Here is a 13,772-nt window from a genome sequence, read left to right as displayed (position 1 = left end):
TATTGGTTTAACCACTTTGCTATACTGCCTGTATTTACCTATATTGCTACTATGTTGCTAAACGAAGTAGGTAGGCTAAAATATAAATGAATAAGCTTTATGTTAACTTTCACAAATAGAGTTGCAATAACTATAAAAATGTGATGGAAATACAATTTCTTTTTATTCTTCCTTTGTTGATTTGTAACAAACATTTTATCTGGCAGTGAAACAAACTAGTATAAAATGATTGAGGTAAAATTTGTTTTCATTCCTAACCTTTTGTCTAATAATAATGGAAAGTAGAGAACATTTAAAATTTATGACCAAATAATATACAGGTACAAATTGTAATTAACTGAAATGCAATACATTTTTTTTTTTTTTTAGGTTGATCAGTTTTTATTTTTTCAGGTCATTTTCCTATCTCCAGTTGAGCTCCCCTTTCAACTTGCCTTGCAGTCCTATTCTGTTAGTTTAAAACATTTTAAGGACATATTTTTAGATAGCAAAATATATCATTGCAGTTATCTCAATATTACTGTTGTCTACCATCTACCATCTACTGTTGTCTACCATACTGTCTACTACCATCACCACCATATATGAGTCTTTAACATATACTGGGTATTGTCTAGTATTTCCATCCAGCAGAGTAGTAAACTGAGGCCTGGAGTGCTTAAGTAACTTGTTAAATATAACTTGAACACTAATTTTTTTTGTTGTTTGTTATTAACTATGGTTTAACAAGTTATTTGATGCTACTTTTTGATAAACATTGTTGGAAATATCATTTCTCTTTTAAGAAAGGAATTTGCATATTAGAATGAAAAATATTAAGCACTTTTATTTAATGTTCTGTGTTTTCAGGAACTGAAATTACCATTCACTTTTTTAAGTGGACATATTCATGAATTGAGGATTCATGTACCATGGACAAAACTGGGTTCAGAACCAGTGGTAATTACTATCAATACAATGGAATGCATTTTGAAACTTAAAGATGGTATACAGGTAAGAAATTATTGGACCTTTTGTTTATGTTAACTAATTTTTAATAGTTATTAGTATTTGACATTTCTTTAACTTTTGGAATATGTCAACTGTTACATAAACAAATCTTAGTTTTTATATGCCTATTAAAATAACTTAACTATTTGCAAAAGGATGTTCTTAAATTTGGATAAAACATTTAAAGGATGTTTTCATACAAATTTTATATAATTGATCATAGCCCATAGAGGGATCATGTATATTGCTTATTACCTATTTCCAAAAATATAAGCAGGGCCTGATTGTATCCAATTTTTAGGTTAAGATTTTTGAATTTTTGCAAAGGACCTGTATGAATTTTTTATTTCCATGATATTCCTAAACCTGAAGAAAAATTTTCAGGTTATTTTTGGGAAGATGAAAACACATTTAACTTTATACCAACTTTCATTATTATTTTTAAAGTTTTGATATTGGAAGCTGATTTTTTTTCAGACTTATTTATTTCTTCTCAGACTCATCTTAACATTTCTTGCTAGTGTTTTTTGCAAAGGTGCAATATTGGTTTTAAGGAGTTTCTACCAAAACTTTTTTAATCTAGGAAGCAAATAGGTTAGGACCACAGTATATTGTGAAGAATATTTCTACTTTCATTTTACAGAAAAGTAGTGTGTCTGTTATTCATTTTTGTCAGTTTTAACACATTAACTGACATGTGAATTGTATTTAACTCATGCTAGTTCTGAGCTTGGGGCCTCGTGAAGCATATGTAACACTTCTCTTCACCTTGGGAGCTGTGAGAACTATTTTTCAAGTTGCATATAACTCATGCACAGAAAACAACAAAAAAATAAGAAAATTTTCGTTAAATTAGAAAGGCTCATTTTGTTTTTGAAGTTTTTATTCTATTTTCATAGCAAAACATGATGGCCACAAGGAGAGTTTTCTTTTTTTTTTAGTGTGGCAGACAGTGTGTCAAGGAAGGTTGTCTAGAATCAAGTGAATTGATAAGTATTATTAAAATGACTATTTTCCTAAGAACATTTAGGCATTTTTAACATTTTCTAAATATTTAGTCTGTGAAATTAGGGCTTTTCAATGAACCGTTACAATTATTTCCTATTTTAAGTTGATACTTGTCATATCAACCTGCTTGTGTCAGATCATTCTTTTAATTTATGAAATTTTTGATTCCAAGCCTATTTATTCAATTTACATTAATGAAGTACCTGGAAGTAAATGGACCAATGTTATATTCCCATGAAAATTTATTTTGTGAACATTCAATATTTGGGAGAGTAATTTAGAAATCTGTAGATAGTTATATTCCAACATAGTTTCATTTTACATTTATATTTGGCAATACTTAAATGATCCTTAGTCATTGTTTGTTCTTGGAATTTAATTTTTTAAAAAAAGTCTGGACTTGGTTATACCACCCATGTAGTGCTTCATATTAAAAGAAAAAAAAATCCAGACACTAAGTATTTTTTCAATGGGAAGGTGGAAGTTTCAAGGCCAGATGTCCCATAAGAAACACATTTTAAAAGAGACAAATTACAACTAATTATAGAGGCTGCAGAAAAAGATTTGTAACACATGACTTGGTGCAACCTAGAACTAATATTTGATATTCTAATTCCTGGCTACTGCAGGAATGATCAGATTTCCTGCTTGCATGGTATTTGAGACTTGAATTTTGTGCTGTATACAGCAAAAGGTCAAATGTCATGAATGTAAACCACTCTCTAAAGTACTTTTTACAGATGTTTAGAATTTTGGAGTAGAAAGGATTTTTGAAAATTATAGTTTACATTTGGACAAATTATTTAGCAATGTACACCCCTGGAGAGTAATACTTGTTGGGTTTATGCTAGTGATTAGGATTAAATTTTGAATAAAAACATTATAGATGAAACACATTTTAAAATAGTTCATTTTCCTATTTTAAGCTTTGATTAGTATATTATATAATTAAGTTAAATTATGCATATGCTAGTAAAACTAACTTAAATATGAATAAGTTCATATTTAAATTTAAATTATTTCACCTTATTACATTATAGAATTAAAATGAAGACTTATTTTCTAAATAAAATTGGGGTTTGGATGGTGGGTTAAGTGAAGAGAACTTTAGAGTTATATAGGTAACCAAAGATATGAATCTGGAAAAAAAAGCAATACTATTAATATATAAGAATGTATTAAAATTAAAAGAAATGAGGCTTAATTTAGATAAGGTAATTTCAAAAATGCAATTATTGTTAAATACCTTGATAAGAAGACATATCTTGTTTGTAAAGGTCAATTCTACTAATATTGTTTGCCTACTCTGCAGTGCACTGAAAGGAGTTATTAAAATATTTATATAATCTAAGCAAAATATACTTAGAAAAATATTTATAATGCTTCAGTGTGACTCTAGTGATCATGGTTAGAATATACTGCCTTAACATGTCTTTATAATTAGTTTTAATTATAGAGATTTTTAGGATTAGAGGGTGCCCAGTTGTTGTGTTAGGTAAAATAAAGTCCTCCTTGATGTTTATTCTGAATTATTTTTAATATATTGAAGTTTCAGTCATGAAATATTTGTTAACCATTTGCTGTTTATTCTGAGAGAGACAAATCTATTTCAGTCATGGTCCCTACCTTTAAATCCTGTGGACTTTTCACTTGTGAGCTTTTTTTACTTTTTGGCCTCAGATACACAATTTGATTCATGACACATGGCAACTCTAATCTAATAAATACTTGTGGACCCAGCATATAGCTCAAGAGTTAAAACATTACGAATAACTTAGATTTAACTATGTACTCCTCTCCTTTTTCATATTCTTGCTTGTTCAGCCTCTATGGGTCCCTCATTTGCAAAATAGAGCAAAACTTGCTGCATGATTTTTTTTCTCTCTATGATTGAAGTGCTTTCCTTGGTCATTGAATTAAGTCTTGTAAAAATATATCTTTAACTTAAAGAGAGTAGTAAATTTGTTTTTAAAGTACTTATAATATTTACTCTGGTTTTTGAACCACCTAGAAAGTAAACATTTAAATTCTTTTTTTTTTTTTTTTTTTTTTTTGAGACAGAGTCTCGCTTTGTTGCCCAGGCTAGAGTGAGTGCCATGGCGTCAGCCTAGCTCATAGCAACCTCAAACTCCTGGCTCAAGCAATCCTGCTGCCTCAGCCTCCCGAGTAGCTGGGACTACAGGCATTCGCCACCATGCCCGGCTAATTTTTTGTATATATATTAGTTGGCCAATTAATTTCTTTCTATTTTATAGTAGAGACGGGGTCTCGCTCTTGCTCAGGCTGGTTTCGAACTCCTGACCTCGAGCAATCCGCCCGCCTCGGCCTCCCAGAGAGCTAGGATTACAGGCGTGAGCCACCGCGCCCGGCCAACATTTAAATTCTTTTAATCTATTAAGTTCTAACATTTGTAAAAAACTTCCATTGTTTATGGAAGTAATACTTATTTTTCATTAAAAAGAAGTTAAAAAATCTTTTGAACCTGAACTAAAACTTTAGAATACTATTAAATGAGTTAAAAAACCTGGACACCAGCTACTTGGGAGACTGAGGCAGGATGATCCCTTGAGCCCAGGAGACAGGCTGGGTAACATAGTGAGACTCCATTTCTTAAAAAACAAAAAAGAAAATTAAAGTGGCTCACACCTGTACTCCCAGCACTTTGGAAAGCCGAGATGAGAAGATTGCTTGAGTCCAAGAGTTCAAGACCAGCTGAGCAGCATAGCGAGACCCCATCTCTACAAAAAATAAAAAAATAAGCTGAGTGTGTTAGCATGTACCTGTAGTCCCAGCTACTTGGGAGGCTGAGGCAGGAGGATTGTTTGAGCCCAGCCCAGAAGTTTGATGCTGTAGTGATCTATGATGACGCCACTGCACTATACCCTGGGCAATAGAGTGAGACTTTGTCTCAAAAAAACAAAACAGAAGAAAAAACCCAAAAAACCCACTTGAGTTAAAGAACTAAGCTTTTTGTTAATGTATGTACTTTTGGGCCCTAGTTAGTGCTTGGAGTTACAGGACATGTATGTACTTTTAGGCCCTGGTTAGTGCTTGGAGTTACAGGACAATTTTGCCTGTCTCCTTTCCATGCATCATTAGGTGCTTTGAAAATCCTTTATTGGCTTAGGTAATCTCAAAAAGAAGAGAAAAGCACCATTTTGTCCTTGAAGCCTGAGTACTACTATGCTAAAGGATTGGTAGGGCTATTTACAATATTTCCATGATCTTTTTTTTTTCCTTAAAGCACTTTAAGCTCCTTAAAGGAGGAGGTCAGATTAATCTGATTGACTATCTACCTTTTCAGAAATTCAGATGGGGCTCTGAATTGCTGATTTAGGTTCTGTAATTTATTATACTTTTATTTATTATCGTATCTTTATTTTTTAGAGATGGGATCTTGCTCTGTTGCCTAGGCTGTAGTGCAGTGGTACAATCATAGCTCACTGCAGCCTTGAACTCCTGGGCTCATTGATCTTCCAGCCTCAGCCTTCCAAGTAACTGGGAGTGCAGGAATGAGCCACCATAACTGGCTAATTAAAAAAAAAATTTTTTTTTGGTTGGGGATGGTGGCTCACGCCTGTAATCCTAGCACTCTGGGAGGCCGAGGCGGGTGGATTGCTCAAGGAGTTTGAAACCAGCCTGAGCAAGAGCGAGACCCCGTCTCTACTATAAATAGAAATAAATTAATTGGCCAACTAATATATATAGAAAAAATTAGTCAGGCATGGTGGCGCATGCCTGTAGTCCCAGCCACTCGGGAGGCTGAGGCAGTAGGATTGCTTGAGCCCAGGAGTTTGAGGTTGTTGTGAGCTAGGCCGATGCCACGGCACTCACTCTAGCCTGGGCAACAAGCGAGACTCTGTCTCAAATAAAATAAAATAAAATAAAAAATAATTTTTTTTAGAGACAAGGTCTTGCTACCTTGCCCAAGCTGAACTCCTTGCCCAAGTGTTGAACTCCTGGCCTCAAGTGAACCTCCCACGTCAAGCCTCTTGAGTAGCTGGGATTATAGATGTGAGCCACTACATCTGGCTATTGTACTTTTATTGGTTCTGTCATTTCCACTGCTCTATGTTAATAGTGATGGCAATGATAATAGCTGAAAACATAATCCAGATTTTGTCTATAGCTTCCTTACATTAAAACTGAAAAATAAGAGTGTCCTATAAATTATGGCTAGTGTCTGTACTCCTGCTCAGGAATCCCTTTATGTTTGAAGAGAATGAGTAGTCTGATACTTTTACCTGTATAAGAGCTCAAAAAATCTACATTATTGTTAATAGGCTTTATGATAATTTCATATCATTATGATCTGGTTGGAAGAATGTCTTAAGTATAGTGTGTGGCTAAGTAATTTCCATCCATTGGCTATATCTGCTCCATATAAAATTAAAGCCTTGGGTTTGAGTTCTTGTTTTTGGTATTGTATCTGGAATGATGAAGTAAGGTTGGAAAGTGGAGCTTCTGACCTTTTGTGCAAACAATGTGAATGGAGGATTGAGAAAAGGTGGAGTCAGAAGTGACTGGCAGTGGTGAGGATTCTGCCCTGGTATTAGACCAGAGAGAAGAACCTTCATTCTTCTCTCTGGTCCAATGTAGGGGTTGTACAGTATCAAAACTAAGTAACATAGTAATAGAGGAGGGATGGTAGTGGGTGTAAATGTCCCTTTATATTCTCAACTGAGAGAGGAATAAATCTGTTTTGATGAAGTTTTAAATCAATAGGTAAATCTAATCCTGAGTTTACTTGCACTTAATGGGTATGTGCCAAATTCTTCTAATAAATTACATACTCATTTCACTCAGGTGCAGGAAACATTAAGGTGGTTCAGAGGTCAATTCTGTTACTGTGTATCTTGACTATTCTAAGACATTTAACTTAGAGAAAAATATGAAATTATCGTCTAAGTCTATATTGAGATGTTTTAATAGGAATAGATACTTTTGAATTTCATTTTGGGTGAAATTTATTTACCTATATATTCTTACCACTTTTCTCCTGTTTAGCTTAACTTCTTTTAAAATTATTTCTGCAAGTTTAATTCTATTTCTTTTTTTTTTTTTTTTCCCTGAGACAGAGTCTCACTTTGTTGCCTGGGTGTGGTGTCAGCCTAGCGCACAGCAACCTCAAACTCCTGGGCTCAAGCAATCCTCCTGCCTCAGCCTCCTGAGTAGCTGGGACTACAGGCATCTACCACCATGCCCGGCTAATTTTTTCTATATGTTTTTAGTTGTCCAGCTAATTTCTTTCTATTTTTAGTAGAGATGGGGTCACTCTCTTGCTCAGGCTGGTCTTGAACTCCTGACCTCAAGTGATCCTCCCACCTCGGCCTCCCAGAGTGCTAGGATTACAGGCGTGGGCCACCACGCCTGGCCTCAATTCTATTTCTCTACTGTCATAACTCTTCCCAGTTGTTAGTATGGTCCTTTAAGATTATAGTATCTTCTGTCCAGTTTTTTTTAAACCTGAGGTGCTTTTATCTTACCTACAGGTTCAACTAGAATTTAAGCCAAAGAAGTGAAAGTATTGTATATTTGGTATTTTAATTCAAATAGTTGTTTGATTCCCATACAGACAAATTCCTTCTTAAACTTTTTAAAAAATATTTTTTAAAATTTCAGAATATTAAGGGGGTACAAATGTTTTGGTCACATAAGTTGCTTTTGTACCATTTGAGTCAAAGTTATAAGTGTGCCCATCCCCCAGATAGTGTGAACTATACCTGTTAGCAGTGAATTTACCCATCTCCTCCTGCCCCCTCCCATCTGCTTGATTTACAATGAATGTTATTTCCATATGTGCATTTAAGTGTTGATTGATTAGGATCAATTTAATGGTGAGTACACGCAGTGTGTGTTTTTCCATTCTTGTGATACTTCACTTAGAAGAATGGGCTCTAGTTCTATCCACGTCAATACAAGAGGTATTAGTTCACCATTTTCTTTTTTTATGGCTGAGTAGTACCCCATGGTATACAAATACTACATTTTGTTAATCCACTCATGTATTAATGGCACCTGGGTTGTTTCCACATCTTTGCAATTGTGACGTCTGCTGCTATAAACACTTTAGTGTAGGTGTCTTTTTAATAGAATGTCTTTTTCCCCTTTGGGTAGATACCCAGTGGTGGGATTGCTGGATCAAATGGTAGTTCTACTTTTAGTTATTTGAGGTATCTCCATTGCTACTTTCCATAGAGGTTGTACTAGTTTGCTAGTCCCACCAGCAACATATGAATGTTCCTATCTCTCTGCATCCACGCCAGCATTTGTTGTTTGGGACTTTTTGATAAAAGTCATTCTCACTGGAGTTAAGTGATATTTCATTGTGGTTTGCATTTCCCTGATGAATAGAGATGTTGAGCATTTTGAGCATTTTTTTATATGTTTGTTGGCCATTAGTCTGTCTTCTTTTGGAAAGTTTCTGTTCATGTCCTTTGCCCACTTTTTGATAGGGTTGTTTGATTTTTTTTCTTGCTGATTTTTCTGAGTTCTATATAGATTCTAGTTATCAGTCCTTTATCGGATGTGTAGCATGCGCATATTTTTTCCCGTTCTGTACGTTTACTGTTTGCTCTTGTGATAGTTTCCTTGGCTGTGCAGAAGCTTTTTAATTTGATCAGTTCCCATTTATTTATTTTTCTTGTTGCTGTGATTGCCTTTGGGGACTTCTTCATAAATTCTTTGCCTAGGCCAATGTCTATAAGAGTTTTCCCAACATTTTCTTCTAGAATTCTTATGGTTTCATGCCTTAGGTTTAAGTCTGTTATCCATTGTGAGTTGGTTTTTGTGAGTGGTGAGAGGTGCGGATCCTGTTTCAGTCTTCCACATGTGGCTATCCCAGTTTCCCAGCGCAGTTTATTGAATAGGGATTCTTTTCCCCAGTGTATGTTTTTGTCTGCTTTCTTAAAGATCATATGGTTGTGTGAGGACAATTATATATCTGGGTTCTCTCTGATCCATTGATCTCTGTCTCTGTTCTTGTGCTAATACCATGCTGTTTTGGTTTCTATAGCCTTGATTTATAGCTTGAAGTCTGGTAAATTGCATCCCAGTTTGTTCTTTTTGCTTAAGCTTGCTTTGGTTATAGAAGGTCTTCTCTGGTTCCATACAAAGCACAGAATTAATTTTTCCTGATTTGTGAAAAATGATATTGGTGTTTTAGTGGGGATTGCATTGAATCTGTAGATCACTTTGTATAGTATAGACATTTTAACAATGTTGATTCTGCCAATCCATGAGCATGGTATTGTTTTCTATCTGTTTACGTCCTTTGCCATTTTCTTCCTCAGTGTTTCATAGTTTTCCCTATAGAGGTCTTTCCCCTCCTTGGTTATTTATTTATTTATTTATTTTGAGACAGAGTCTCACTCTGTTGTCCAGGCTAGAGTGAGTGCCGTGGTGTCAGCCTAGTTCACAGCAACCTCAATCTCCTGGGCTCAAGCGATCCTATTGCCTCAGCCTTCCGAGTAGCTGGGACTACAGGCATGTGCCACCATGCCTGTCTAATTTTTTTCCTATATATATTGGCCAATTAATTTCTTTCTATTTATAGTAGAGATGGGGTCTCACTCTTGCTCAGGCTGGTTTCGAACCCCTCCTTGGTTAAATATATTCCTAGGTGTTTTATCTTCTTCGTTGCTGTTGTGAAAGATACTGAGTCTTTGATTTGGATCTCATCTTGACTATTGTTGGCGTGTATGAAGGTTACTGTTTTGCCTACAACCTACAGCTAAACAGTAGTCAGGTCAAGGAGGAAATTAAGATGGGAATCAGAAAATTCTTTGAACTAAATGGTAAAGGGAACGAAAGTTATCACAATCTGTGGGATACAGCTAAAGCAGTCTTGAGAGGAAAATTATAGCCATAAATGTCTACATTCAAAATACAGAAAGATCACAAATGAACAATCTAACGATTTGTCTCAAGGAGCTAGAAAAGGATGAGCAAACCAATCCCAAACCCAGCAGAATAAAAAAAAAATAGTGAAGATCAGAGAAGAACGAAATGAAATCAATAACAAAAGAACTATAGGAAAATTAATGAAACAAAAAGCTGGTTCTTTGAAAAGATAAACAAAATTGACGGGCTTCTTGCTCAACTACCAGAAGCAGAAAGGAAAAGGACTCTAATAAGCTCTCTCAGGAATGAAAAAGGATAAATTACAACTCATACCATGGAAAGACAAAATATAATCTCTGTATACTCTAAAAATCCCTATACACTTATAAACTTGAAAACGTGGAGGAAATGGATAGATTCTTAGAAATACATAGCCTCCCTAGGTTCAATTAGGAAAAAGAACTCCTGAACAGACCAATATCAAGTAAAGAAATTGCAGCAGCATTAAAAAATCTTGCAACAAGAAAAAGTCTCAGACCAGATGGTCTTACATCCCAATTTTACCAGACCTACAGAGAAGAAATGGTCCCTATCATGCAGAAATTATTCCATAACATGGAAAAGGAAGGAATCCTCCTCACATGTTTTATGAAGTTAACATCACCTTGATACCAAAAGCCAGGAAAAGACTCAACAAAAAAAGAAAACTACAAACCAATATTCCTTATGAATATAGATGTAGAAATTCTCAGTAAAATCGTAGCAAACTGAATTCAGCTGCTTATCAAAAAAAAAAAAAATCCATCATGACCCAAGTGGGCTTCATTCTAGAGATGTAGGGGTAGTTCAACATATGCAAATCTATAAATGTAATTGACCACATAAATAGAAGTAAAAACAAAGACGATATGATCTTCTCAATAGATGGAAAAAAAGCATTTGATGAAATTCAGCACCCTTTTATGAAAAGAATGCTTAATAAAATAGGCATAGATGAGAATTACCTCAAAATGCTTAAAGCCATATACAACAAACCCACAGCCAACATCATATGGAATGGGGAAAAATTGAAAGCATTCCTCTTAGAACTGGAACCAGACAAAGTTGCCCACCATCACCACTTTTATTCAACAAAGTGCTGGAAGTCCTAGCCAGAGCAATCAGACAAGAGAAGGAAATCAAGCATATACAAATGCAGGCAGAAGAGGTCAAACTATCCGTCTTTGCTGACTATATGATTTTACATCTAGAAAACACCAAAGATTCTGCCAAGAAACTACTGGAATTGATAGATTCAGCAAAGTCTCAGGTCACAAAATCAATACTTAAACACTTTTAAGTTAGAAACCAGTAAACTAGTTTATTTTTAATCAAACTTTGGTTCATTAATAGTTTTTGGTTTAGTTTTTCCAGTTTATTCTATAGTATATTAATTTGTCTAATTTTCTATCACATATGGTTACATTATCTTCTAAGTCCTTTTAGCACCAAATTAATTTCTTCTGAGATTTTTCTCAGATGTTCAGCAGTCATCAAGTATGTGATAGAAACTGCTTTCCTAAACTGCCAGTTGTAGTCTCATTGAAAAAATTCTCTTTTGTAAGTTTGGAAAAATCCTTTGCACTACGTTTGCTTTATCTTTCCGCACCATATTTGCATTTGCGTAGGTTGGGAGTTTGATTTCATTTATTCCTTGGGACCAAGTGTTGAACACATCCAGCAATGATTTGATTTTAAGTATTGATTTCAAGTGGCCTTGACAGCCTGTAGATTTAGGTGACCTGATCAAGAAGTACTCTTGACTGTGGCATTTTATGTAGTGTTCTGACAACTTTTGTATAGTTTCATCTTATAGCTTATCTTTGTTTTTCTAAACAGTCAGTGTCAAATCAAACTTAAAGAGAAGAGTTTTAATTTGAATATCTAATTATGATGAAGGGCTTCAGAATTATTTTTTCCATTATAGAGGAAGGTTTCTTTGATTTTTACAACAGCACCCACCTACTTCACCTACCAGAACTTTTCTTGGATCCACAGAATTTGTATACTTTTACAGGATAAAGTTTTTCCTTTGTGTACATTTAGATAGGATTTTTTATCAACTTGATGGCCATTTGATCTGTAGACCACTAATGCTGTGTTCACTATCTGGGATTATTGGATTTACTTATAGAAATTTTACATATATTCATTAGAATTTTAAGTGATGATCATTACAGATTTAATGTAGCTGCGTTAGAAAAGACTATTAAGAATACTCAGTTTCAGAATATGGAGGGGGCAAGATGGCTGACTAGACATCGGTCATGAGATCATCCTAAATAAAGGAAAAAATTTCAGGTGAGAAAGTATTGTACTTGTCACACCCAGGCTTCCATGAAACTTGGGGCTCACTCCTTTCCCACTAAAAAGAAGCAGTGAGTGCTTTTGTGTGCCCCAAGGTCAAAAGCTGTTGCCTCCCCTGAGGAAGGGCAGGGCTAGCAATCCTCTTCTTGAGCTGAGGAGGAGCCTACACTCCCCAGAGGAAGTCCCGGGTACAGCTATACCTTCCCTGCTAGAGCATTTCAGCAACAGTCTACAGCCATTGTGGTAGCCCTGCATACAGTGGGTTGAGCTGCCTTCACCACCTCTACTGAAACTGGGCCAGGGTGGGAGCTGAGGGTAGGAGCTGGGAATCTGGGCACTTTTGTGCCTCCAAAGGACAGAGACCGCTGTCATTGCTGAGAGAGGGAGGTGTGAACAGTTATGTGTCACACAGTTGCCCACCACTTGCCCACCATTAAGAGGGGCCAGCCCCTCCTGTCTGAGGCTCACAGTGCATCTGTCCTTCTCCTGCCTGAACGTTGTTCTAGAGAAGGAGAGCATTCCACCCCTCACTATCAAAGCCAGCACCTGAACTCATGCATACCATCCAGGGGCTCATCAAACTATGGCTCATGGTCCCACTGCCTGTTTTTGTAAATAAAGGTTTTTTGAAACTCTTGTTTACATACTGTCTATGGCTGCTTTTATGCTTTAAGGGCAGAATTGAGTAGTTGCAACAAAACTAATATGGCTTGCAGGCCTAAAATGTTTGGCCCTTTATAAAAAAAGTTTGCCTATTCCTGTTTTAAAGTATCTGGTCATTTTTAAAATGAACATTTAATTCCATTAAAATTAAATATCTCATTTTTTCTAGATTGATTATTATAGGAATTTGTGTGTTGGTGATTACTGAAAATTTAGGAAGCCTGCAGACATTTATTAGGTTTTTAAGTATGGAATGTCCGATTTCCGTAATTACGAAGTTTGACAGTTGATGTCTCTGACATTTCACCTTGACACTTCTTATTTATTTATTTTTTTATTGTGAAGGTACATCCTCATTCTTTCAAAAGCATGTTTTGGCTTGTGATTATTTTTCAAAAGTTTTTTTTATAGCATTCTTTGTGAAACCATGGATAAGTTAAAGTTCATGTTATTTTTGAGTATGAGTTTTGTCATGGAACCAATGTAGCACAGACAGCTTGAAATATTAACAAAGTGTTGGGGAAGGATGTAGCTGATAAACATTGATGGGTTGAGAAGTTCCATTCTGGTGATTTTAATCTTGAAAATGAGCCATGTGGGCGACCTGATACTAAAGTGAATAATGATGAGCTGAAAATTGTAGTGGAAGCAAATTCATCTCAACTTATGCATGAATTAGCAGCAAGGTTTGATGTTGCTATTCCAACAATATTGGATTATTTGAAAAAAGTTGGTACGGTAAAGAAGGTGGATAGATGGATACTGCATGAAACAAACGAGCATCAGAAGAGAAATCGTCTTGAAGCTTGCCTTTCTTTACTGTCATGACATAAAGGTGAACTATTTCTACAGCATATTGTTGTGTGTGATGACGATTGCAAGCATTTAGCACAATGGTTGGTTAAAGATGAAGTGCCAAAACA

The 13,772-nt window shown here is 35.3% G+C and overlaps 1 protein-coding gene across 6 annotated transcripts in view; it reads left to right on the top strand.

Moving 5' to 3' along the window:
* Nucleotides 1-13,772, top strand: part of VPS13B (vacuolar protein sorting 13 homolog B) — a 761,111-nt gene that overhangs the window by 20,098 nt on the left and 727,241 nt on the right. For all 6 annotated transcript variants that reach the window (XM_012762009.3, XM_012762013.2, XM_012762010.3 and 3 more), the window contains exon 3: nucleotides 850-993. In XM_012762009.3, the coding sequence (XP_012617463.2) occupies nucleotides 850-993 (144 nt within the window). The remainder of the gene's footprint in view (nucleotides 1-849; nucleotides 994-13,772) is intronic.

The sequence above is a fragment of the Microcebus murinus genome, chromosome 7 (assembly GCF_040939455.1).
Source record: "Microcebus murinus isolate Inina chromosome 7, M.murinus_Inina_mat1.0, whole genome shotgun sequence".
NCBI classification, from domain to species: Eukaryota; Metazoa; Chordata; class Mammalia; order Primates; family Cheirogaleidae; genus Microcebus; species Microcebus murinus.
This window is presented reverse-complemented; position numbering and strand designations above follow the sequence as displayed.